Source organism: Ambystoma mexicanum, chromosome 1p (genome assembly GCF_040938575.1).
Source record: "Ambystoma mexicanum isolate Mex_15411 chromosome 1p, UKY_AmexF1_1, whole genome shotgun sequence".
Taxonomy (NCBI): Eukaryota; Metazoa; Chordata; class Amphibia; order Caudata; family Ambystomatidae; genus Ambystoma; species Ambystoma mexicanum.
The window spans coordinates 165,608,866-165,634,259 of NC_090921.1; the positions used below are offsets into that span (position 1 = coordinate 165,608,866).

Below are 25,394 nucleotides of genomic sequence, written 5' to 3' on the forward strand. Positions count from 1 at the left end.
TCCCTCCAAGTGCCCATCTTTTTTTTCTTTAGGTGGAGTTTCCTTTAACGTTTCAGAGGTTGTGCGGAATAACTTCAGGATTGTCTATGTGCTTATTCTGCCTGCTTAGCTTAGAAATACCCTTTTGCCCCCACCCCAAAGCATTAAAATGTACAGAGTCTGCCATCAAATACAGTTCTTATTTTGCCTTTGAAGTGGGATGGATCCGATTCAAGGCATTTATAAATACACATTTGCATTTTGTTTTCTACTTATGTTACTCGCTTGAACTTTTGGTAACTTATGCAATTCTGTAATAAACACAACATTTTGTTCAGAATACGTGTGCAGTGTACTCACTTGGGTTATCAATGTGGACGAACCATGCCAATTCTACAGTCTTTTCCCTCCCTTGTGTGAGGAAAAGACATCACAGCCATTGCTACCCCATAACGTTATTTTGGTCAATCTTGCGGATGATTGCTACCCGGGAACGAGGATAAAGCTCTGCAACAAATACAAGCTTTTCCATTCTGTAGCTTCTTATGCAAGTGTGGGTACATGAATGCATATTTGCACAAGGGTAGGGAGAAGAGGATGTAGACGGAGCTCACCTTTACACTTTCCTCCTTCTTTAAAACTTCCCTCACTGATTTCTCTGCAATCTTCCTTCCCATCCAGCCTTTCTTCCTCATCCTCCAAACCTTGGAAGTCCAGCTCATGCTCCTCTGGGATGGCATCCCTTGGGTTCTTCTGTTACAAAGAATCATTAACAATAACTCTTTTGGTTTTTTGTGAATTTCATGATAATTTCTTCTTTAAATAGGGGCTTTGAGACACAAATAATGCAGACATGAAATATATTAAATAAATAAAATATTCATGTTAACAAAATGCCATTGTAAGCCAGCTAGAAATGATGCCTACACTTCTTCAAACACTTCCTACAGCCTATTCAAGTATTAGGAAGTGATATGACATGCATTACTTACCGTAATTGCATTTCTGATGATTGCATCTGCTTAGATTCACGTGCATATAGTGCAACATCTAGTGGTAGTTGCATCTCGCCTTTCGAGGATCGAAAGGGAGACGTTCGACATGGGTGTGCTTGCAACACTATCCCTAACGTGGCTTGTAGTGCACCCAACAATCGCGCGTCGAGGTCCCTCGGGTCGTGTTTTTTCTGCCGTGAGGGAGCCTTATGACTTACATGAGTGAATACCGAGAGAGAATAGCAAGATGTCTATGTTTCTTCGTTTCCGAGCGGGCAGAAAGGGTGGGCTCATGTGATTCTAAGCAGATACAATCATCAGAAATGCTATTACTCTAAGTAATGCATGTCTTATGCTTGTGAATCTGCTTACAGTCACATGCTGTGCATAGACCAGCGAGCAGTACCCAGAGTTGGAGGTAGGGTGTGAGAAGAAGGAACAGTATTAAAGAGATGTCTTAGTAACGCTTGTCCCACCTGAGAATCAGCCTAGAGTGAGTATCTAGGCAGCAGTGTTTTGTAAAGGTGTGTATAGAACTCGAGGTTGCTGCTTCGAGAGGAACATTTGCAATGAATGCTATGGAAGCCCCAGTGCCCCGAAAAGAGTGCACTATAGGCTTGAAGGGCAGATCTCTCTTGGCAAGAGTGTAGCAGAGCGTGATACAATTTACAATCCACTTTGAGATGGCTGATTTAGAGACAGGGTCCCCTTCTCTACCAGCCGCCACTGAAATGGTTTTTCTTAGTGGTCTAGTCTTTTCCAGATAATATATGACCACCCTGCGCACATCAAGCGTTTGTAGGCTTCTTTCTGACACATTAGTGGGGTTCTGGAAGAAGGTGGATAGTTCGATTGATTGGTTCACACGGAACTCTGGCACAAATTTAGGCGCAAACCTTGGGTGAGTGCGCAAAACCACCTTATCTTTGTGAATTGTGTCAAATGGGTCTTGAACTGAAAGGCCAGTAATTCACTGACTTCTTGTTGAAGTGACTGCCACTAGGAAGGCGGTCTTGTAAGTGAGTGCTTCAAGGCTAGCCTTATGCATAGGTTCAAAGGGAGATACCATTAGTCTAGTTAATACCACATTTAGGTCCCATCCGGGAGGTGGGTTTGAAATTGGGGGATGAAGTCTTTTAACCCCTTCCATGAATGCCTTAATCACTGGGATCTTCCACCACAACACCTTCTTTTGGGACGTAGTGTAAGCTGAAAGTGTAGATAGGTGGACCTTCAGGGAATTAAAACCCAGACCCGAGTCCAGTAGAGGAGTCAGGTATAAAACAATATGGGTTGGAGAGCAGTGTATGGGATTGATGCTCTTAGAATGGCACCAGATAACGAAGTGTTTCCCTTTATTGGAATAGCAATGCTTGGTGTTCTGCTTTCTAGCCTCTTTAAGTGTGTTCAGGCATCTCTAAGGAAGTTGGGCATTGTACGTTCTCTCCAGAGTTGCAAACAAGTCGATCGCAGGGAAACCCTATTCCACAAAGACATTGGAGACGATGTCTTTGTGTAATTGCCATTCGTATTGCAGAGATTGAGTTCCCCTGGAACGTGTTGAGAAAGGAGGAACATCTTGTGTTTGAGAGCCCACTTCCGTATGTTCTGAGACAGTTTGGATAACCCTGGAGAGTGCGTGCCCCCCTGTTTGTTCAGGTAATACATGGACGTGGTACTGTCCGTGAAGACAAGTACTGTCTTCTCCTGTAGTTGTGTCCGGAAAACCTTTAGAGATTTAAACACTGCCAACAATTCCAACAGGTTTATGTGGTTGGATGACACTGCTAGGGACCAAACGCTGTGCACTGTGTGATGAGGTGGTGAGGCCCCACACACCGTCAGAGATGAGTCTGTGGTGAGAGTGGCTTCTATAGCGAGAGTGGTGAAGGTTTTCCCCTTCAAGATGTTTTCCATGGAACACCACTGCAGAGAGAGAACGAAGGCGGCCGAGAACCACTAGATCGTCTTATTGTGCGCTGGCCTGACACCATTGACTGTTTAGCCACTCTTGCATGGGGTTCATGTGCAAATGTGCGTGTGGGACTAAGTAAATGCAGGAGGCAATCATCCCCTACAGTTGCATGGCTTTGCGTACAGTCACCTGGCGACTGGCTACATAGTGAGGGATCTGGAACAGCATGCTTTGAACCCTCTCGGAGGGGAAGACTAGACTGTCTTCTGACAGAATTAGATGCCCCAGAAATTGTTTGAAGTGGCTGGGGTCTAGGCTGGACTTTTTCGCATTTATTGAGAATCCAGACTGAAGAGTAGATCTGCCCTCTTTTGGGTGTTTGATAAGCATGTTCTGTACGAATCCCCTGGTATTAGCCAGTCGTCATAAGGATAGACTGGAATGGACTGCCTGCACAGATGAGTCGATACTACAGCCAGCGCCTTTGTAGAAGTTACTTTCTTACCGGGTAACGTTCTTTCGATGGCATGTTCCTCCGACGTAAACCACATCTTTGACAGTGATTACCACAGCTGTGCCGCTTGGTTTCAGCGTAGGCGTCCTGCGTCGATGACGTCGATACGCTCCCTCGAGGACCTTCTCCGACGGTCGACGTCACCAGATGTTATATGCACGACGCCATAGCCTCAGTTGTAGTTTTTTCGCCCAGAACATGTAGCACCAATCTCCTCCCAGTACAACTACAAAAAGCCTTGCGGAAACAGAAGCTGCAATAGTATGAGAAATTCTGTAGAGGGGCAGGTAGGGAGGGTACGATGTGGAATACGTCGGAGGAACATCCATCGAAAGAACGTTACCAGGTAAGAAAGTAACTTGTACTTTGTGGGGATTGTGTCCTCTGACGTATTCCACATCTTTGACAGACTCCCAAAGCAGTACCAACGTAAGGAGGTGGGAAAAGAATTTAGAATTTTTTAGAATGCCCAATTAAATTGCAGAATAGAGGACTGCCTTACCAAAGGCCAAATCTTGCCCATGGATAGAGTGCAGGGAATAATGTTTCACAAAAATATGGATAGAGGCCCATGTAGCTGCTTCGCAAATATTGCAAATCAGAACACCCATCTGTAGTGCAGTGGAGGCAGCCATACCCCTAGTAGTAGAATGTGCCTGTAAGCCTAATGGAGGGTCCTTACCCGCCAACCGATAACACTCGGAGATCGTCAAAATCTAGACAAGGTCTGCTTGGAAACAGCCTGACCTAAACGCCTTCCAGCGTAACCAATAAAGAGCTGATCGTCCACTCTGACCCGGGACATCCATGAGAAAAGAAACTCAAAGCTCTCCTAGGGTCCAACCTATGGTGCGCCTCTCATCTTCCCTACCAGGATGTGGAAGAGGATAGAATGCCGGAAGAATTACCTTCTGGCTCAGATGGAATTCCGACACAACCTTCGGAAGAAAGGAAGGCCGAACCCTCAAGACAACCCTGTCCTTACAGAACACAGTGAAGGGTGGTTTGGCGGAAAGTGCCTGCAACTCACTCACTCTGCATGCGGAAGTAACCGCAACTAAAAATACAGTTTTATAGGACAACAGTCAACGGACAAGAATGTAAAGGCTCAAACGGAGCTCCCATTAGGAACTTTAAAACCAAATTCAAATTCCATCTCGGCACCTGGAAAGGCGACGGTGAAACACATTAGTGAGCCCTTTTAAAAACTGAGATATCAAAGGGATTTTAAAATAAGAACATTCCTCACATGAGCGCTTAAATATGGACAGCGCCGCCAGGTAACCCTTCATGGTACCCACATGCAGGCCCTTGTGGGCTAAAGAAAGCAAAAAAGACAAAACCAAAGGAATGGAACATTGGAAAGGATCCACATTCTGTACCCTGCAACAGTTGCAGAACTTCCTCCAACGGCAAAAGTACAGGGATTTCATTACGGGCCTTTTGGCCGAAAGCAACACCTCCATCACGTCTTCAGGGAGGTCCCAATCCTTATATCTCAGCCTTTCAGATACCAGGCATAAAGGCTGAGTGGCTTGACCTCTGGATGGAGAACTCGACCCACTCCCGTGAGAGCAGATCGTCTTGGTAGGGAAGACGACGTGGAGGGCAGATGGACATGTCTAAAAGGTCTGGGTACCACGCTCTCCTGGCCCATGCCTGAGCAAAGAGGATCATCCGGGACAACAACTGCAGAATGACGGGGACTGGAGGGAACGTGTACAGCAGTGGGAAGGACCACTCCACTAAGAACATGTCCCCTAAGGCTCCCCTTGGGGGAAATTACTGCGAGCAGAATCTCTCACACTTCTGGTTGACACTGGTGGCGAAGAGATCCACTTGTGGGGTCCCCCCAAAGGGCGAAGATCTCCAAAAGAACTTCCTGAGCCAGCTCCCCCTCGTGAGAGACGTGCTCTGCCTGCTCAGAGCATCCGCTGCCGCGTTTGTCTCCAGCCAGATGAACTGCCGAGATTGAAATTTCATGCTGGATGGCCCAGAACCACAGCTGCATCGCCTCCCTGCGCAGTGGGAGTGATCCTGACCCCCCCCCCCCCATTTTGTTGAGGTAGTGCATGGCCACATAATCAGGACATTCTTCCCCTGCACAGACGGCAGAAAAGCCTTCAGGGCTAGACTGACAGCCCGCAGCTCTACCAGATTGATATGGAGTCTGGACTCCAACGGAGACCAACGACCGCTGGCTGTGAGCTCGTTGGCATGAGCTCCCCAACACGTGAGGGATGCGTCCGTCACGATCGTCAACACCGGCCATGGTGCCAAACGAAACCCCTTTGAACAGATTTCCTTTGACGGCCCAGCACAGAAGGTCCTGGCCAACCGAGGGCGGAATGTGAACTGGGTCCGACATCCTGCCGGAGAACTGCGACCACTGCATCTTGAGTGCCCACTGCAGAGATCCCATCTGCAGCCTGGCCTCTGGCACCAGTAAAATGCAGGATGCCAGGAGGCCGAGCAATCTAAAGAACTAACGCTGGGCACGTTGAAATGTGTCCACCATCTGCTGAATGTGGTGAGCCCTCACCTGGGGAGGCGAACACTGCCCCAGGGATGTGTCTGGCACTGCCCCGATGTACTGGAGCCGCTGGGTAGGTGTCACATGAGACTTCTTTAAGTTGAGGGAGAAGCCCAGCTTGTGAAGGGAGTGGCAGGTGACGTACAGATGATCCAGGACTTGCTTGGGAGAGCGTGCCCTGATCAACCAATCGGCCAGGTAGGGGTAGACGCAAATGCCCCCTTTCCTGAGATGCGTTGCCACCACCACCATCAGCTTGGTGAAGACCCTCGGGCAGAGGTCAATCCGAACGGCAGGACCCGAAACTGAAAATTCAAGTTGCCAGCCTCGAACCTCAGGTACCTCCTGTGCTTGGGATGAATCGGCACATGAAAGTAAGCATCCTTGAGGTCCAGAGACACCAACCAATCCGAAGTTGAACGAGGACTTGAGAAAGAGTAACCATCTTGAACTTGTCCTTCCTGGGGAGCTTGCTGAAACCACTCAAGTCCATGATGGGTCTCAATGCTCCGTCTTTTTTCGGGATCAAAAAATATGGGGAATACCATCCCTTGTCCCTCTCCGCTACAGGCACGAGTTCTATGGCTCCTTTCTCTAGCAGGGATAGGATTTCCTGCGCAAGGAGCGGATCCGGATGCTTCAAAGAGCGCTTCGCCGGTGGATTATTGTGAGGCCTCTGCCGGAAAGTAAGACAGTAGCCGTGGGCTATAATCTCCAGTACCCACACATCTGAAGTAATGGCACGCCATTCTACAAGATGCTGCGCCAGCCCTTCCCAAACCGGCGAACCATGGGACATGGCCTCATGACTGAGCGGAAGTGGCTGCGGCAGTGCCAGAGGGCAAGGAGGCAACTCACCGAGCGGCTTTGGCACCTCGAGTACCTTGCTTTCCACCTCTGGTACTCCTACGGTGGCCCATTTGACTGACAGCTCCCCTCGATCTACCAAAGGAAGAGTAGCATCGAAAGGAGCCGCCCCTCAATTGCGGACCCTAGGCCGAAAAGGCAGAGGTTGACGCACGGCAGCGCTAAAGGACCTTGCTGCAGCTTTGGAGGTCTGCAACCTCTCAAGGCTCTCGTCAGCCTTGCTGCCAAAAGGATGGACACCATCAAAGGGCATGTTGAGAAGCCGGGACTGTACATCAGGAGCAAACCCCGACATCCGCAACCATGCAATCCTGCGCATCACGGTGCTTGCTGCCATGGACCGGCTGACACAGTCTGCCACGTCCAGACCAGACTTAACGGTTTCACACATGGCATCCTTGCCATCCTGAACGAGGGCAAAAAACTATCCCGTTCCTCCCCTTCGGGAATATATTCAGCCTCCAACGACAATTCTACAGAGTGTGTGTGAATCTTGCAAGGGCACAAACTGAGTTGGCTGCTTTTAAAGCCATTCCCCCAGAAGAAAAGCGTTTGTCGCCCCTATCAGGAGGGATTGTAGGATACGAAGCCTGGTTTGCTGGGGCCGTAGCCGCCTGCACCACCAAACTCTCCAGAGTAGGGTGCATAGCCAATTAGCATGGGGCACCACTGGCTGGGTGCTTTTTTCGGCAACGACTTATTCACTGCCAGGAGACTCTCCGGAGCAGTCCAAGCCGCTGCCACCCTTATTTGTAAGGCCATATGAAATGGCAACACCGGGTCAGTGGGTGGACCCTGGTCCAAGATATCTGTCAGGTTATCCTGCAGAAAATCCACAGGTGGAGCAGACCAACCCAGGTATTCAGTTACCCACGACATGAGGCGCCTGTATGAGGAATCAGCATGTGTACCAGTGGTCTTCCAGTGGTCTTCCAGTTGGCAATGACCAGACAAGTCATCAGGAACCTCAGGAGGCACAACCCCCTCTTCTTCAGACCCTTCCTCCACCTCTGAAATGTAATCCAAGGGTTGGAACAAGTCCCCCCTCAGAGGAAGAACAGAGTATGGGTCAAACATAGACCGCACAGACTTGCTGAGCGCCTTTCTCGGAGCTTCCACAGCTCTCCGGGGCACCGCTGGCAAATTTTCCTCAAAAGGCGTTGAGGGCACTGATGGAAGAGGTGTCGACATCGACCCTGAGGCGGCGATGACTGACAACGGCTTTGAGGCCAGAGCCCCTAGCGTGTCCTTGATGGCCTCGGCGCCGATGACTTTCTCAGAGCCGGAGCCTCGAGTAAGTTCCTCGACGGACATGGCGCCGATGCCTTCTACGAAGGATCCACAGGCTCCAACGGTCTCGACAGCGTTGAGGACCGGGACCTGGAGCGGGCACTGTGGCGATCATCCTTGTCCGATCGGGACCGCAACGGTTCCCGATGATCGCGCCGACCGCCCGAGCCTGAAGGCGTGCAAGCGGTGGCCCTAGCGCATTCCTTGCTGGCTTCACTCGAAGGCGCGGACGGAACAGTGCCCTGCGATTCAAAAATCGCCATCATCTGCTGCCGGAATTGCTCCCATTCGGCCGGCGACGAGTGTTTCGTGGGACAAGCCACCCGCTGTCTGGCGGAGTCCTCTGACGAGGACGGGGAGGCGACCGGTGACGGCGCTTCTGTGAATGCCTCGAAGAGGCAGAGGAATGGCGGGAGCCACTCCTGGACCGAGACCCGTGGACTTGCGCCAACACGGAGAGTCGCCCCTCAAATCGTTGGTCGAAAGTCCAGCGGATTTCGACTTATGGGGTTTGCAAACCCTACCTACCGACAACTTCTTCCGTTCCCGCAAGGCCTTCAACATCAAAGACTGGCATTCATTGCAGTCATCGGTGGCGTGGCTCTCGCCCAGACACCAGAGGCAGAAGTCGAGCGGGTCCGTAAGAGACATCTTGGAACTGCAGTCTTGACACTTCTTGAAGCCCGACTTCGGGGTAGCAGAATACGAAGACCTATTTCTCGAACAATAGAAGAACCGATTCAACAAGAGAACCTAGGCACGCCGAGATTCCGAAGCAAACACGTTTGCAGAAAAAACAGAACTGAGGCAACGGGCGTTGTGCGTCCTACATATAACATCTGGTGACGTCGACCGTCTGAGAAGGTCCTCGAAGGGAGCGTATCAACATCATTGACGCAGGACGCCTATGCTGAAAATGTTTTCCGAAGCAGTACAGCTGTGGTAATCACTGTCAAAGATGTGGAATACGTCAGAGGACACAATCCCCTGGAAAATACCATTGGGGCAGAGGCAATGCCAAAAGGAAGGACCTTGAAAAGATAGTGTTTGTCCTTTATCGTGAACCTGGAGTATTTTCTGTGCGCTGGCAGCATTGAAATATGAAAGTATGCATCGTTCATGTCCAATGTTACCATGGAATCCCCCTGTGTTAGTAGAGGGATTACCTCTTGCAATGTCGTCATTCTGAACTATTGTGGCTTGACAAATTTGTTTGCTGGGCGCAAGTCTAGCACAGGGTGCATGGTAAGATCCTTTTTGGGTCCCAGGAAGTAAACTGAATAAATACCCTCACTTAACTGTAGAATGGGGACAACTTTGAGTGTCCTGTTCTTGCAGGATCTCAAACTCTTGCAGTAGGATCTTCAGATGTTCTGGTGATAATCGTCTGCACGTTGGTGGTCGGTATCAAGGTGGTCGGCTGAACGCAATACAGTAACCGTGGGCGACTGTCTTGAGCACCCACTGGTCTGTGCCAATTCCCTCCCATTAATGAAATAATGATGTTATTCATCCCCCGGCTGGGGAGTTTAATAAAGTTACTCACCGTAGTGACTACCTTACTTCTAGTCCATAGTCCCCTTTCCTCCAAACTTTTGGGATATTCCGTCCTGTGGGACAGGACCGGAGCACTTTTTGTAAAAAAAGCATCAAATTGAAAAATGTGTCCTTCTCTTTTTATGCGGAGTACCGCACGCGGCCGTAACCCTGCCCTCCTTAGCTACGCCCCGCACATCGCCCTTCAGTCCTTTTCTATCGCCAGGTCTGAGACCATTTAAGCAATAATAGAGGATACTTATCAGAGGGGACTGCCAGCGGGAGTATGGAGGAAAGGGGACTATGGACCAGGAGTAAGGTAGTTGCTACGGTGAGTAATTTTATTATACTCCTACGTCCCATCCCCTTTCCTCCATACTTTTGGGAGACTACCAAGCGCTCCTTACAGGATAACGGGTGGATGGAACTCCTTTACTGAAAGGGGTTTTTAAGAACAGCTTGCCCGAACTGAGCATCAGCCCTGGAGCTCACGTCTAAACAGTAATGCTTACCCAGGAGCAATGGTTTCCCAGGGAACATTTTTGGAAGGCAATGGCAGCTGCCTTACCCCACATAAAATGGGCATGAATTACCTTTGGAGGTTGAAGGCCCTGAACGGAATACGCTTCAGAGATACAGGAAGCAATCCATCGGGAGATGAAGCTTTCGAAGCAGGCTTTCCTTTTGGGTCTCCGAAGGTCACCAAGAGTTGGGAAGAGCTCCGAAGATTCGATGTTCTGTCCAAATAAAACTTAAGAGCTCGCCTTACATCCAAATTATGCAGAACCCTCTCGGCATCTGAAGCCGGTTCTGGGAAGAGAAGTAAGGAAATAGACTGGTTCAGATGAAAATCAGATACCATCTTTGGAAGGAAAGAAGGATTGGTCCGGAGGACCTTATCCTTGGGAAAGGTGAGGAATGGATGTTCTACCTACAAGGCCTGAAGCTCGCTTACACGCCTTGCCTAAGTTACCGCAATCAGAAAGGCCATTTTCCATGAAAGGAATTTCAAGTCTACCCTAGCCATGGGTTTGACGGGTTTATGACAAAGCAGTAAGGACCACATTCAGATACCACTTAGGATGCGGGCTGCGCACAGGTGGATACAGATGCAACAGACCTGCAAAGTGCCTTTTAATGACAAGGTTCGTCAAAGAAAAAGAGCAAAAGTCTGTGGACAGGTAAGCAGCAATAGCCGACAAATCAGTCCTACAAGACATAACATGATTGTCTGAAGCTGTCAGATGATAAATTAAAGACAGCACAGTGTCGATAGCAGCTTCTCTGGGGTCCAGCTTGTTTGCTAAACACCAGTGAAAGAAACAGACCTGGTCGAAGGTTTTCTAGCCGCTTGGATAATACGCATATTATCCGTGGACAAATTGAAACTCTAAAGATTTAAACTCAGGCACCAGGCCACCAAGCTGAATGATTGTGTGGAGGGGTGCCACATCTGCTGATTGCTCTGGTGAAGCAGGTCGAGAATCAGTGGAAGCCTGATCGGTGAGCAGACCGACAGATGCTGAAGCTCCGAAAACCAGAATCTGGCTGGCCACCATGGGGCTATGAACAGGAAAGTGCAATTCAACATGTTCCCGAGCTTGCATAGTGCCCGGTGAATCTGAGGAAAAGGCAAGAAGGCGTAGGCCCTCATGTTGTGCCACAGAATCTCGAGAGCATCCCCCAGGGAAGAGTCTCTGAGCCCGTTCCTGTAAGCATGCAGAGGAAGTTTCCTGTTCAATGATGTCGCAAAGACGTCCACTTCTTGAGTGCCGCAATGGCAAAAAAGTTCAGAGTGCATCTCCGTGTTCAGCTCCCACTCGTAGCTGACCACCGCAGAGTCTGCTGTTACATTCAGCTGGCCCAGAATGTGTACCGCCACTCGCCAAACACTGTGTTGAATGGCCCATTCCTAAATCTGAATGGCTAGATCTGCAAGGGGAGGTGACCTGCTACCCCCCTGCTTGACATAAAACATGGATACCGCATTGTCCGTGCGGATGCGGACCACCTTGTTCACAATCCCTGGTATGAAAACTTTGAGCGCCAAGAAAAATCGCCAGAAGTTCAGATAATATATGTGATATTGTCTGTCCATGCGGCGACCACAGGTCGAAAACCTGACGATCCATCGTCGCACCCCACCCGATAAGGGAGGAGTCCGTCATAATGGTCACCTGAGGGGAGGGCTCCTGAAAGGGCACACCCACTGACAAGATTGCTGGAAGAAGACCACCAAAGAAGATCTGTCATGTAGGGTGGAACCAGGATCATTTTGGTGTCAGGGTCCACCGCCTGTAGCCAGGAGCTCCGAAGAGCCAACTGTGTAAGTCGCATCTTGAGACGCGCCAGGGTAAGAGCAGGCACATATGAGGCCCAGAAGCCTCTGGAAGCACCAGGCAGACATGCTCTCCGACTGAATTAACAGACATGTGGTTAACAGATCCGCCATCCTGTCTACCGTCAAGAACACCCTACAGTCGATCGTGTTCCAACGGAAACACAGGAATATAAGGTCCTGAGAGATTGTCATGGAGGATTTCCGCCAGTTCACCGACAGCCCAAGACTGAACAGGAGCTGAATTAGAGACTGAAGATTGCTCTAAGCTTTCACCGGACAGGGACTGCGCAAAAGTCAATCCAAATATGGATGCACATGAATACCCTGTAGCCTTAAAAAAGCCGAAATGACAGTCATCTTTGTGAAGACATGTGGAGCAGAGCTGTGACCAAAAGGGAGCACTCGAAACGGATAGTGCTCCTCTCCCAGGGAGAACCGCAGATATTACTGATGAAGGCTCCAGATCAGGATATGCATAAGCATCCTGAAGGTCCAGAACGCTGAGCCAGTCACCCTTCTGAAGAGAGGACTTTATTTGCCAGAGCGTGATTATCTTGATTTTTTCTTGGGGAAGAGAAAGGTTGAACTGGGAAAGGTCTAGAATGTTGCACAGGCCAGCCTGGTTGGGTTTTGGCACCGTAAACCGACATGAGTAGAAGCCCTCCCCTCGTTCCACGAGGGGAAAGGGTTCTATAGTCCCGAAATCTAGAAGCTTCTGAACCTCGGCTATGAGGGTGGGTGTCCCCCGACTGCTGAAAGGGAGGATTGAAGGGTGGGGGAGGGGCAAACGGAAGCCCGCCCCAGCGATGGACAAAACCCACCGGTCGTCAGTGACTGTTTGCCACGCCTCCAGATGAGACCATATTCGTTCTCCCACCAGAGTCTTGTGCGAGCGCCAAGAAATATCACTTTGCAGACTTTTCAGCATAGAGACTACCTATCCCTAAGTGGCTGACGAGAGAAAAAACAGCCACGTGGCTGCCTACGGCGGGAGTTACGCAGCGGAGGATTGGTCCTGCGCGACCTGTGATCTTGGAACCCTCGAAAGCCTGAAGAGGATCGAGATAGGGACCCAGATCTCCGACCTTTGACTGGGGCCTTTGCGCTCAGGCCTTAGTTTTGGTGAGCTCGACATCGGTTGAGGAATGAAACAACTCTTTGCCATCAAATGTCAGGTCCAGAACTTTATCTTGGACCTCCTTCGAAAACTTTGTTGCATAAAGCCAAGCCTGACGAGAGGTGTCCACCCCCAGCATGAGGCCATGAGCCAAGATGTCAACATGATGCGCACAGTCTCCAGCATATCTTGCGCCAACACTCTAGCGTCTGACAAGCCGCCTTTAAAGTCTTCTAACCTGTCAACAGGAATGAACTTCTGGAAGTCAGCCAAATCTCTCCACAGTTTCATATTCGCCGCCGCCAGGATGAGCTCTGCGTTGGCCTGACGCAATTGCAGGGCCAAATTGGAAAAAATCTTTCCCAAGGAATCAAGCAATTTGTCCTCCTTGGACAGAACTTGTGCCGCAGCTGCGGAAGTTGCAGAGGCCGGCATAGTTTGCAGAGTGGCGGCCGCTATCACCGTCGAGGACGGAAGCGGGCATGACGCCAAGGCTACTTCCTCAGAGGTGTGAAGCCTGTAACAGGCGTCAATTCTGTTATTTATGTGCAGCCCGGTGTGGGGTTTATCCCAGACCTTGCGGGCCTCGGCCTGATGTCCATCAGAAGCAATAGGGCGGTGCGCTCTTGTAGAGACAAGGTTAGCGCCCCCGAAAACACCCCTTACTGCGGAGCGGGTGCCTCAGGTACTAGTATGTCGAGGAGTGACATGTCCAGTACCCGGTCGTGAAATGCTCATAACGAGCGGGGCTGGTCCACACTGTCCTGATCTGCCAAAAGTCGTCTAGAGCATCCGGATCCACCCGACTGCGATTGACAGCCGTCAGATTGACATCACGCTCTGCTGAAGACTTGTCCACCGGTGACAAGGGAGGCAGAGGCAGAAGAGCCGGAGAAGGGCCGGGCTGCAGAGGAAGTGTTACTGCCGGGGCGACAGGTGCCATGACAGGAACTGTCGGTGCAGGCAACGGAGTCTGAGGGCAGATTTCCCTGAAGAGGCCCTTAAAGTACTCCCTCATAGGATCAGAGTTCATTAGACTATGAAATTCCCCAAAAAAGGCATCCCCAGCTGAAGCATTAGTGGGTAGAGGCCTCTCATGAGGAACATAACCCCACGAACGTAGAGAGGAGGGCTGCCAAGAGGGCCCGCCACCAACCGGGTCTACATAGACCAATGGGGCAGATGTAGGAGGAAGCGAGACTGAATGTGGTAGTGGCACCCGAGCACGCTAGTCATAGAAAGGGCAGAACAGATTCACACTGTCGCGTGGATGTGGTTGTCCACCAAAAAGGTTTTTCAGCACCTGCCGACGATAGCATGGGTGTGAGGGAAGAATCCAAAATGGTCGCCGCAGACCACACAGGAACGCCCCGCCATTTTCTGAACATATGAGAACTGTCACGTGTATAGATGAGGCAGTTGACTCTACAGATTGGTCAGGGGACTTGACTGAAATTTTAGCCTCGACACAAGGATCCTCGGCGGAGCCGGTATTATGGGGCCTTGGACGTTTACTGAACATCCGGTCCCTAGAATTTGCCTCCAAAAGAGGAACCTCAAACGCCAGTAACAGAGGAGTTATGGTCGACAACCTCTCCCTGTGCCCCCTCAACAGAACCGGTACCTCTGCGAGCACGGGAAAGGTGAGTAATCAACCTCACAGACAAGACCTTTACAGGCCTCAGTTCTGTTGGTACACACCTTAGCCTTGTTAAGAGGAACCTTGGAACAGAGATCGGTCTTAATAGCGCCCTCTCGAGATTGGCCTCGACCCGTGGTTCGGTACAGAAAGCCTCAACAGAGGCCTCATGGCGCACCCCGGTGTCTGTGTGAAGCTCCAGACAAGGAGACCTCGGAGCGAACTCTGGTACCCAACGCCTCAGCATGACAATGCTGGCTATTAGGACCTGATCAGTGAACCTCGGATCGTGATATTGAGTATAGGCAGGCCCCTCGCGGAAACCCTCGGAGGAAACCCCGGTAGGCCTATTAGGCCTGCGAGGCATCTCAGGGATAACCCTGGTAGCAGAGCTTTTGAAGCCCCTCCCGGACCTGGAGTACCCCAAGGAGGAGTCCCCCGGCCGGGGTGCCCTGAAAAGTAAAGAATTTACCGGGCATGTCATTTTTCAGTCAATGAATGAAGAGTTGGAAATGCGATGGAGGAACCTTCTGGAAGATCTCCTCCCACCGACGAAGACGACGCTGAAGGGCCCAGACCGAATGGGAGTCACAGGAGAAACACAAGTCACACCGGTGATGCGGTCCCAGACACTCCATTCAGAGAGAATGGGGACCCCGCCCTAGCGAAGCAACGCTCGCAAGAACAACAAGTGGCAAATCCCAGATGCTCCAGCATAGACTGAGGACTATGCGACTGCAGAACCGGAGCAGGAGAGAAGGACAACGGAAAAGAAAAAGGTCTTCCCGGTGATGCTAGTGCGTCCAGTCCCGACCACGCAGAGAAAAGGACTGAAGGGCAATGTGCGGGGGTGGGAGCTAAAGAGGGCGGGGTTATGGCCACACACGGTACCACACGTAGAAAGAGAAGGACACATTTTTCAATTTGATGCTTTTTTAGAAAAAGTGCTCCGGTCCCGTCCCACAGGACAGAATGTCCCAAAAGTATGGAGGAAAGGGGACGGGACATAGGAGTAATGGGAGGGGACCCAGATCGGCAAGTAATTTTTGATTTGAGGCTAGGAAGCCTCTAGGGGTGGAGTTTCAACTCCATCCTTTGCCATGGCGCAGTCCTCTGGCCGATATTGGCTTGCGCCAACTGTCCCTTGTCCTGAGGACCATGATGCATTCTCCGTGCCGTACTGATTGTCAGGGGGCACTTGGGAAGGACTGTCCCCGAAAGGAGCAGAGAGAGCTACCACCCTCGCTGCCGCTAGGGTCTTTGTGTAATCTGGTTTAGAGACTAAGGTTTCATGTTCCTTTTTTGCAGTCTCTAAAGCCTCTATCACTGCCTTTCCAAACAGGTTAGTTTCTTCTACCGGCTTGTTAATGAGAGATGCCTTGGTTTCAGGCTTAAATCCAAGTGTTTTAACCATGCATGCCTTTTTAGCAAGGTACCTTGGGCCAGTGTTCGGCCTGCTGTTTCTGCAGCATCCAGGGTGTTTTTAAGAATGTTCCGATTGATCTGCCTCCCCTCCAACACAAACGCCAGCAGGAGTAATCGTGTTGGCTCTGGGACTTCCTGCAGGCAATCCCTCAGCAAATTCCACTGGACATCGTAACTAGCTAGCAATGTGGTATTGTTAGCTATCCAGGTGGAGTAGTCTTCTGATGTTGTAATGCGCTTCCCCCCAACTTATTGCAATCCTTGCCTGGCGGTGCCTCAGCTGTACACAAGGGTACTCCTGCTGTCTTCCTAGTAGTTGTGACCATTAGGGAGTTTGACAGTGGCATGTCCATGGATATATAGCGGGTCTGTTGGAGGGGTGAAGAGTTTCTCGACTTGTGGATTTACTGCTCGTCTGAGATGGAGTCAACAAAGAGGGTGCGATGCGCTGTTTGATGGAGTTCAAGTTGACTGGAGGGTGGTTTTTCTTTCAAAATATCCTCTACTTGTACTGCCTCTTAAGTGGCAATCAAAGTGTTGAGCCGCTTTAAGGATAGCATTGAATGCCATCTGGTCATCGATGGGAGAGGCTTGCCTTCTAGGCGATGAGGAGGGAGGATCTGTGCATAGTGTGTCTGGATCAGAGGTGGTTGAGGGTGACAACCAGTGTTAGGCAGAATTGAATTCAGTACCCTCTGGGACCACTACACACAATTAGGACTACAGTTTTTGGTAGCGAGATGAGCAGCCAGTCTTATCTCAAGAGTGAATGTGAGCAGTACAAGAGGTTACACAGAGGTCTTACCATCACAGTGCTTCAAGTAGACACTTCTACTCAAGGTTTCTGGACAAAACGCTTATTAATTTATTACACAATCATTTAGAAAACATTTCACTAGAAACTTATTATATACATAACACTTCAATACAAAACTCCAAGATTATTAGACAGTTTGAGCTCGCTTGAAATAGGAGCCAAATGGCAGTTCAGTTACGTAGAAGTGAGCAAAATGTACAAGGTATGTAGAATACATCACATATACTTGTTAGACAGTACAAATAGTTTCAGTTCACCAGAAGAGTTCAATTCAAGACTATAGGCTCTGCCAAGGTCAATGGACTAGTGTTCTGGATAGGAAAAAGCAGTTCTGGTATCAAACGGTAAAGTCTTTGCAAAAGTGCTCAGAAGTAGTTTAGGCGAAAAAGAATCATGTCGGGTCACAAGCTGATTAGGCCTGCAAGTTGGGAAAGTTTCCCGAACCTTCACCACAAGAGTGGGGTTCTCTCAATCGGGTTAGCACAGTACCTTAGTATGAAGAACAAAATGCAGCTGAATAAGTTGATTCCTGGCAGGTGCTGCAGATCTCGCTGTTCCTGAGCCTCAGTCGTGGGGACAAGCGGGAGGACGGGGGAGGGGAGTGTTTAAAGGGGGGGGGAGACTCCTGCACTGCACGGGATCGTAGAAAAAGCAAACAAGATGGAGTCACTTCAGTTCCAGTAGCTGTAGATTCAAGCACACAAGCTGGTATCCTCTCCATGGTTAATCCTAACCAGCCTTGAGAATGGTATCCAGGTGGCTTATAAAATTGATTGGTCCCACCAACTCAAAGGAAGAAGTCTTGAAGGGGCTTCTCTGTCGAGATAAACTTGGCAATTCAGACCTGCAGCAGGGCTTCACCGGGCAAACCAATGGTCCAGGAGTTGCAGCAGCCATCCTCTTCCAGCTCTTCTTCGGTTCTTTCGTTCCAGTGGTGAACTCTGTTTTCCAGTCCAAGAGACTCGGCGTTTAAACAGTTTTCTCCCTTTTATTCCAGCCTAGCTGTCACTCACCCAGCCGGGTGGCTGTCCTTGCCGGACAGTCAGCCAGCAAATCACACCAGAGTGCATTTGGGTCTACTAGGAAAACAAGCATAAGGAGTTTCGGGCAATTCCCTCACTTCCTGCCCACCCAAGACACTCAGACGCCAGAGGAGGTCTTCAGTCCTGAAGCCTGCCAAAGGCATACGAACAAAGGGACCAAACCTGGTTTGGTGCGCAGAGACAAACACTAGAAGGACCTTTCTGAAACGAAATAGCGAAAAAATAAGACCGGGACCTGTTTAAACAAAGGGACTTAAGGCGCCATCTTCAAAAACATGGCTCCAGTGATTTTTAGCTACCGGTGTTCATGGTCGGGAAAAATCATGATAGTTTGTTGTAAAACCACTGCCACCAGCCTTTTCAATAGGAAAGGTTAGCATTTGACTGCTACATGAGTATTTAGACACAGGGTATACTATGTAACCCCTCCAGCACTCCATTGTAAGATGGTGTGTGCTGGGTCTAGGAATTTGGAATGACTAGTAAAGTCAATTTCACTTTACATTCTCTGGGAAACAGTAGTTTATCCCAGAGAAGGTATTTAAACCTTTGGGAAGTGTAAAAGACATTCCTGTGTCACTGCACTGAGGGTGGAGTGTAACACACATGAAAATATGCCTATGGAGTTGCCTAAAACTCCATAATCAAAGAACAAGTGTAAAACACACATCAAAATACATGTAAGCATGGGAAAAAAGCTCACTCTTTCCAGGTAAAAAATCAAGTCCTAAAAATCCAGCAAAGTTGCTGGACGTCTCTAAGGTGAAGGGGATTAGCACATTTATGAGAATTCTCCCTAACAGCCATGGTGCCTCGCCCACTTGTTCATCATCCCAATCTGGAGACTGGTCTATGGTCTCATCAAAAGTATCATCTACCTGATCATAAGGGTCCTGAAGGAAATCCGCTGGCTCAGTTAGGTCAAACATCTCCACTCGAGGAGTCAAACTGAAGTCTTTTGAAGTTTGGGAATAGTAGGGTAGGAGTCTTTCCTCTTGTCCTTTTAGGGGCGATACATTTTTCAGAAAAGTCCACAAACTTGGAGTTTGTTAATGTATCCCTCAAACCTATCTCTGGTCCCAAGGATTAACCAGAGGGGTCTGGAGGGGGAAAGGATTCTTCTTGAGGACTTTGGTGTCTAGGCAGTCAATATCTGACAGAGTGCTAGACAGGGTTTGGGAACCCTCCGAACATTCTTCCTGACCTTCTCAACGCGCAATGTCTCTTTTGACATGTGCTTGGGCCTATTAGCTGGCGAGATGATGTTTGCAAGGCTTTCGCGGCTCTCTGGCGTATTTGGGAAGGATTTTGACTGGCCCAACTGCTTCGGCTCGGTTTTCGGCACCACCTTCGCCTTACCAGTTGGTGTCTGTGGCATTCCAGACTATGCCGTAAAGGCATGGGGTTGTGTGCTTGTCATGGGTTGGGGGGGGGGGGGGGGTTTCCCCATAGCAGAACCGGTGGCCTGCCTGCCGGGGACAGACATCTCAGAACCTGGCTGTTCCGCAGATAGGTCAATGGCCTCTGCATCGAAGCCATGGCTGTCACTTACTTCCACGTCATTCGAGGCGGCGCCAGAGCCCAACTTACTCGCCGTTCTTTTATCGTCTTCGGACGCAAATGTTTGCAGACTGTTCGTTATGATCCAGGAGGTAGACGCTTATTACACCTCTGGTGTGTGTCTTTCTATGGGTACTTCCCTTTGCAAGAAGGGCAAGGAACAAGTTACTTACCTGTAACTGTTGTTCTCCAGCAAGGGTCTGGCATGGATTCACATGCTCATGAATATTCCCTGTCAGGCCGGGAATCCTCGGTATAGAAAAAAATCAGTATCAGTTTCGTTTCTGATCTGTCTTTCTCAGTATTAACCAATCACTGGTCTCTGGGTCATACTGCCCCCAGCCAAAGAACTGCCCTCTCCCTAAGCCCCGCCCCTGGCAGCCATCCTCAGATTTGGTACCACGTGAAGTGGTAGTATGACCAAGTGAAGAGCCGCAGAGGGGTAGGCGGGAGGGTTCGCATGTGAATCCATGTCAGACCCATGCTGAAGAACAACAGTTACAGGTAAGTAACTTGTTCCTTCTCCAGCATGGGGTCTGGCTCATGAATATAAGAATACATAGCAGTATACACATTCACAACCATGGGAGGTGGCAAAAGCCTCAATATCAAGCAATACAACAACTCAACATTAAGCAACTCTTACCTCCTCACCAGGCTCACCTTAGGCGAACAGGTTGCGCAGCACTGCATGGTCGACTCTGGACTCCTCCCTGGAATCCCGGTCGATGCAGTAGAATCTTGTGAAGGTGTGCGTCGACCTCCACGTAGCAGCCCTGCAGATGTCGAGCAGGGGCACACCAGACAGGAACACCGTAGTAGTAGCTATCGCTCTGGTCGAATGGGCCCTCGGACGGCCTGGCAACGGTCGGTTTGCCAACCGGTGACAGTGCATAATGCAGCCGGAGAGCCATCTTGAAATGTAAGTCTACGAGAGAGCCTTCCCTTGATTCACAGGTCCAAAGTTCACAAACAGCTGTGATGTCTTCTGAAAACTCTTCGTGCGGTCCACGTAGAACTTCAGCGCTCTAGCTACATCCAGCGAGTGCGGAGTCCTCTCATCCGGCGACAAAGGCGACGGGAAGAAAACTGGCAACACCAAGGGCTCGTTGAGGTGGAAGTCCGACAGCACCTTGGGCATGAAGGAGGGGTGAGTCCTCAGCACCACCCACGTGTCGTGAAAAGTCAAGTATGGAGGCTTGCAAGACAGGGCCTGGATCTCTCCCACTCGTCGTGCAGAGGTGATGGCCACGAGGAATGCTGTCTTCCACGACAGAAACTTCAACGGCACTGAATGCATAGGCTCGAATGGGGCCCCCATGAGCCTAGTTAGCACCACATTGAGCTCCCACGCCGGGGCAGGGGCCTTCACCGGCGGGAAAGATCGGAACAGTCCTTTCATAAATTCCTTCACCAGAAGATGAGACCACAAGGACGCCCGTCCTGTAGTTCTGGTGTAACGTGAGACGGCAGCTAGATGTACCTTGATGGAAGCGTGAGATAGGCCAGCCTTGGCCAAAGACAGTAGGTACGGCAATACTTGAGGGGCCGCAATCCGCAGAGAGTTGATCTTCTGTGCACGACACCAGACAGAGAACCTCTTCCATTTATGTCCGTAGCACTTGAGAGTTGAGGATGCCCTGGCCTTTGCAAGAACCTCTCTGCAGTCGAGTTGAGGATGCCCTGGCCTTTGCAAGAACCTCTCTGCAGTCGGCCGGGATGTAGTATCCTCCAAACTCTAGTGCTGCAGGAGCCAGGCCTGCAAGTTCAGCGACTCTGGTTCGTGATGACGAATGGCGCCTCCTTCTCTGGAGAGAAGATCCACGTCCGTCTGCAGCTTGACTGGTGTGGACGCTGACAAGTCCAGAAGGTCCGGGAACCAGATCTGCCTCGGCCACGCCGGTGCGACGAGGATCATCCTGCACCGGGACCTCTTGAGCTCGTTCATGAGCCGGAGTAGCAACGGCGAGAATGCATAAAGGAACAGGCCGTCCCAGGGGAACGAGAAAGCATTGCCCATGCTCCTCGGTTGGGGAAACCTGCTGGCGAACCTCCGGCACTTGGGAGTTCGCCGCCGTCGCGAAGAGATCGATCTGGGGTTTGCCCCATCGTCGGAAGAGTCGGTCCACTTGATCCTGGCGCAGTTCCCACTCGTGGCACGAGCGCAGCTCTCTGCTGAGTGAGTCGGCGATGGTGTTTTTTTATCCCTGCCAGATGAAAGGGTACCAGAAACATCCCTTGGGAGACGGGCCAATGCCACAGATCCTGGGCTTCCTTGGGCAGGGGATCTGGTTCCGCCCTGCTTCCGAATGTAAAACATTGTGGTGGTGTTGTCGGTGAAGATCCTCACCACCTTGCCCTTGAGGGACGGAAGGAAGGACCTGAGGGCCCAGAACACTGCGCGGAGCTCCAAGATGTTGATGTGGAGAGTCTTCTCCTCGTAGCACCAAAGGCCTCTCGCGTGGAGACCCCCGGTGTGCGCTCCCCAACCTTCCAGGGAGGCATCCGTCGTCACCGTCACCTGGTGGGCCGGGGCTAGGAAACCTATTCCCGCTGTCAGATGAGCGCGGACACCCCACCATCTTATCGCCCGACGGAACGCTTCGTTGAGCGGGATACTGTCCTCGAAGCTGCCCGTCGTCTGGATCCAGTGGGCGTCGAGGAATTCTTGCAAGGGCCGCATCCGAAGTCTGCAGTGGGGCACCAGATAAATGCAGGAGGACATCATTCCGAGGAGGGACTTGATAGACCTCACTATGGCCACGTCCGTGGCCAGTAGACGTTGCACCTTTCCTAGGATGGTCCTTATCCTTTCCTCCGACGGTGAGGCCCGCCGCGCCACTGTGTCGAGCTGTGCTCCCAGAAACAGGGCGACTTGCGACGGGACCAGGTGGAATTTTGGAAAGTTGGAGAACCCCAGGTCCGTGAGCAGTTGGACGGTCTTCGCAGTGTGTTCCACGGCGACCTCCCTTGTCCTTGCCCGTATGAGCCAGTCGTCCATGTAGGGGTGGACGTAGATCCCCTGCAGGCGCAGCCGCGCTGCCACCGGTGCTAGTCACTTGGTGAACACCCTGGGCGCCGATTTTAATCCGAACGGGAGGGCCTTGAACTGGTAGTGCTGCCCTTTGACCACGAACCTGAGGAACTTTCGGTGGCTCTTTAGAATAGGGATGTGGAAGTAAGCATCCTCCAAGTCCAACGACGACAGGAAATCGCCCTCCTCCAGCTGTCCCAGCACGTGCTGGAGGGTGACCCTCCGGAACTTCTGTGCCTTGATGTATTTGTTTAGTCGTCGCAGGTCCAGGATGGGACGCCATCCTCCTGTCTTCTTCACAAGGAAGTATCTTGAGTAAACTCCGGAGCCCCGAAGCCTCTTCGGGACGAGCTCGATGGTACCTTTCCTGAGCATCGCCCGTACTTCCAACAGCAGTTAAGGGACGTGATTTTCCTTCCTGGCCACGGGTGGAATGCGGGGGCACCTCTTCTGGAACTCGAGGGCAACTCGAGGGCATGCCCCAGAGCCAGGGCGTCCAGCACCCAACGGTCGGTGGAGATGGACTCCCACACACCGACGAACTTCGTCAGCCGGCCTCCCACCGGGGTGCTTCGGCGGTCGGTTCAATCTTGCTTGGAGGCCGCTTTGCCTCCTTGGCGACGACGGTGGGATCCACCTGACTTGCCGTGTCCCTGGTAGGCCTCCTGCGACGAGGACCTTGCCGCTTGACAGTACGTAGAGGAGCTACTGCCGGCTCCCTTGGAGGCACCCTGTCTGCCTCCGGAGCACCGAAAGGACGGCCGTCGCTGTTGGAGCACACCTAGTGCACGGGCCGTCTCCGTGTCCGTCTTGATCGCCTGAAGGGATTCATCAACCGCCTTGCCAAAAAGTTTGTTCCCATCGAAAGGCATGTCCAAAACCTTGGTCTGAACGTCCTGGCGGAAATCCGTCGCCTTGAGCCATCCTCGTCGTCTCAGGCAAACGCTGTTGCCCAACTGACGGAAACCGGTTTCGGCGATGTCCGTAGCCACCGTAATGGCGTGGTCCGAGGCAATCTCACCTTCCTGCAAGATGTCCAGGGCCTCAGCCCTCTTGGCATCCGGAAGGAAATCCAACAGAGGGGCGATCTTGAACCACAACTCCCGGTCGTAGCGGGCTACGATGGCCAGGGCGTTGACCGCCTTGATGGTCGTCGCTGCGGATGAGATGACCCGTCGTCCCATCGCATCCAGCTTCCTACCCTCGCCGTCCGGAGGGGAGGTTGAAGTCTAGGCCGATGCGCGCCCCCCCCCCCCGGCTTTCTTCTTGGCCGCCGCCGAAACGACTGAGTCCGGGGTAGGTTGCGCCCTATGGCACAAGGGGGCAGCGTCGGGGACCCGGTACTACTTCTCGTACCGGTCCCTCTTCGCAGGAGCCATGGCAGGGTTCTTGAGGAGGGCGAGCCCCTCATCCCAGATGTCAAAGAAGTGGTACGGCGAGGACCGTCTTCCTTTTAGCCTTGCGCCGCTGGTAAAGGAACCCCTCCTTCGTTTCCTCGGGGCAGAGCTGGAAGAGCTCGGATGCCCTGGAGATCATTGCATGGAAGGATCCAATCTCGTCGGGCAGGGAAGCCCGGGCAGGGGGCGACTGGGGACATGTCCCGTCGTCGCCTCCGTCGTCATCCGTACCCGTCGTAGTCGTGTCCATGCCTGTATCATCCCCGTGGGTAGTGGACCAGGGGGAAGGCAGAGAAGGCAGCAGAGGCGGGAGAGGAGGCCTAGGATGCGTCGTCCTCCTCTTAAATGGTGGGCTGCCCGTAGGTCCATGCTCCGGTTCCTCCGTCGGGTCTGGCTCAGGCACCTCCGTCGGGGGAAGGGGCAACCTAGTCGTCCTCTCCGAGCATAAGGACTGGATGGCTGACAAAATGGCCGCCGAGATGCCCTGCGGCGCCGTAAACGACGGGAGCGAGGGCTCTTGAGGAGCCTCGTCTGCGTCACCGTCGCCCTCGTCGGGATCCCTCCCGATGGGCTGGGCGTCCTCCACGACTTGGATGAGCTCCTCTTCAGAGGTCGTGTCCGTATCCACGACGGCCACCAACCCCTCCACCCCCCTTTCCAACGAGGACTTCGTGGGGGTCTTCTCGATGGGCCTGAAAGACGACTCCCTCCGCGGTGGCAAGGAGACACGGGTACCTGAGGGCGCCTCCACTGGCGTAGCCTCCACAGGCTGAGCCAGGGCCACGGTAACATCCTCAATCGAGGCCTTAGCAGGGTGAATTAAGGCCAACGTCACCTTCACCTTGGGGGAGGGTCCGAGCCTCGCTCCCCCTCTGCCGGAATCTTCGAGATCGACCGGGGCCTCTCCAGAAGCTTCACCGGGTTCTCGGACTTCCTCTTACCCGAGCCAGAGCGTTGGCTCGTGGTCGATGGCGCGGGGAGGGTGCGCCATGCCTGGCAGCCAAGGAGCCCGACCGTTCGGCGCTCCCGGTGCCCGCGGACTCGCGGTGCTTAGCCTTTTGTTGGGCCCCTGTCGCCGGAGCACCCTCACAGGACTTAAAAGACCGCTCGGACTACTACTTCTTCTCGCCTGGCGGGCTCTTACCTACCAGCCAGTTGGCGAGACGGAGGTGGCGATTCTTCATGGTCCGCTCCGACATGTTCCCACAAAACGCGCAGTCCTTTTCCTTGTGCGTCTTGTCCTCATGGAGACAGTAGAGGCATAACGAATGCTCGTCCTCCTTGAAAACGTTCTGAAGCTGGCATCCAGGGCAGGTCCTGAATAGTTTCCGGGCGTCGAGATCCCTTTCTCCTGGGCCATGTCCGGGGTAGGCCTCGGAACTTCTGGAATCC

The 25,394-nt window shown here is 51.8% G+C and overlaps 1 protein-coding gene across 4 annotated transcripts in view; it reads right to left on the minus strand.

The window, feature by feature from the left end:
• Positions 1–25,394, minus strand: part of GIGYF1 (GRB10 interacting GYF protein 1) — a 1,784,248-nt gene that overhangs the window by 1,051,051 nt on the left and 707,803 nt on the right. For all 4 annotated transcript variants that reach the window (XM_069645982.1, XM_069645992.1, XM_069646001.1 and 1 more), the window contains one exon: positions 594–732. In XM_069645982.1, the coding sequence (XP_069502083.1) occupies positions 594–732 (139 nt within the window). The remainder of the gene's footprint in view (positions 1–593; positions 733–25,394) is intronic.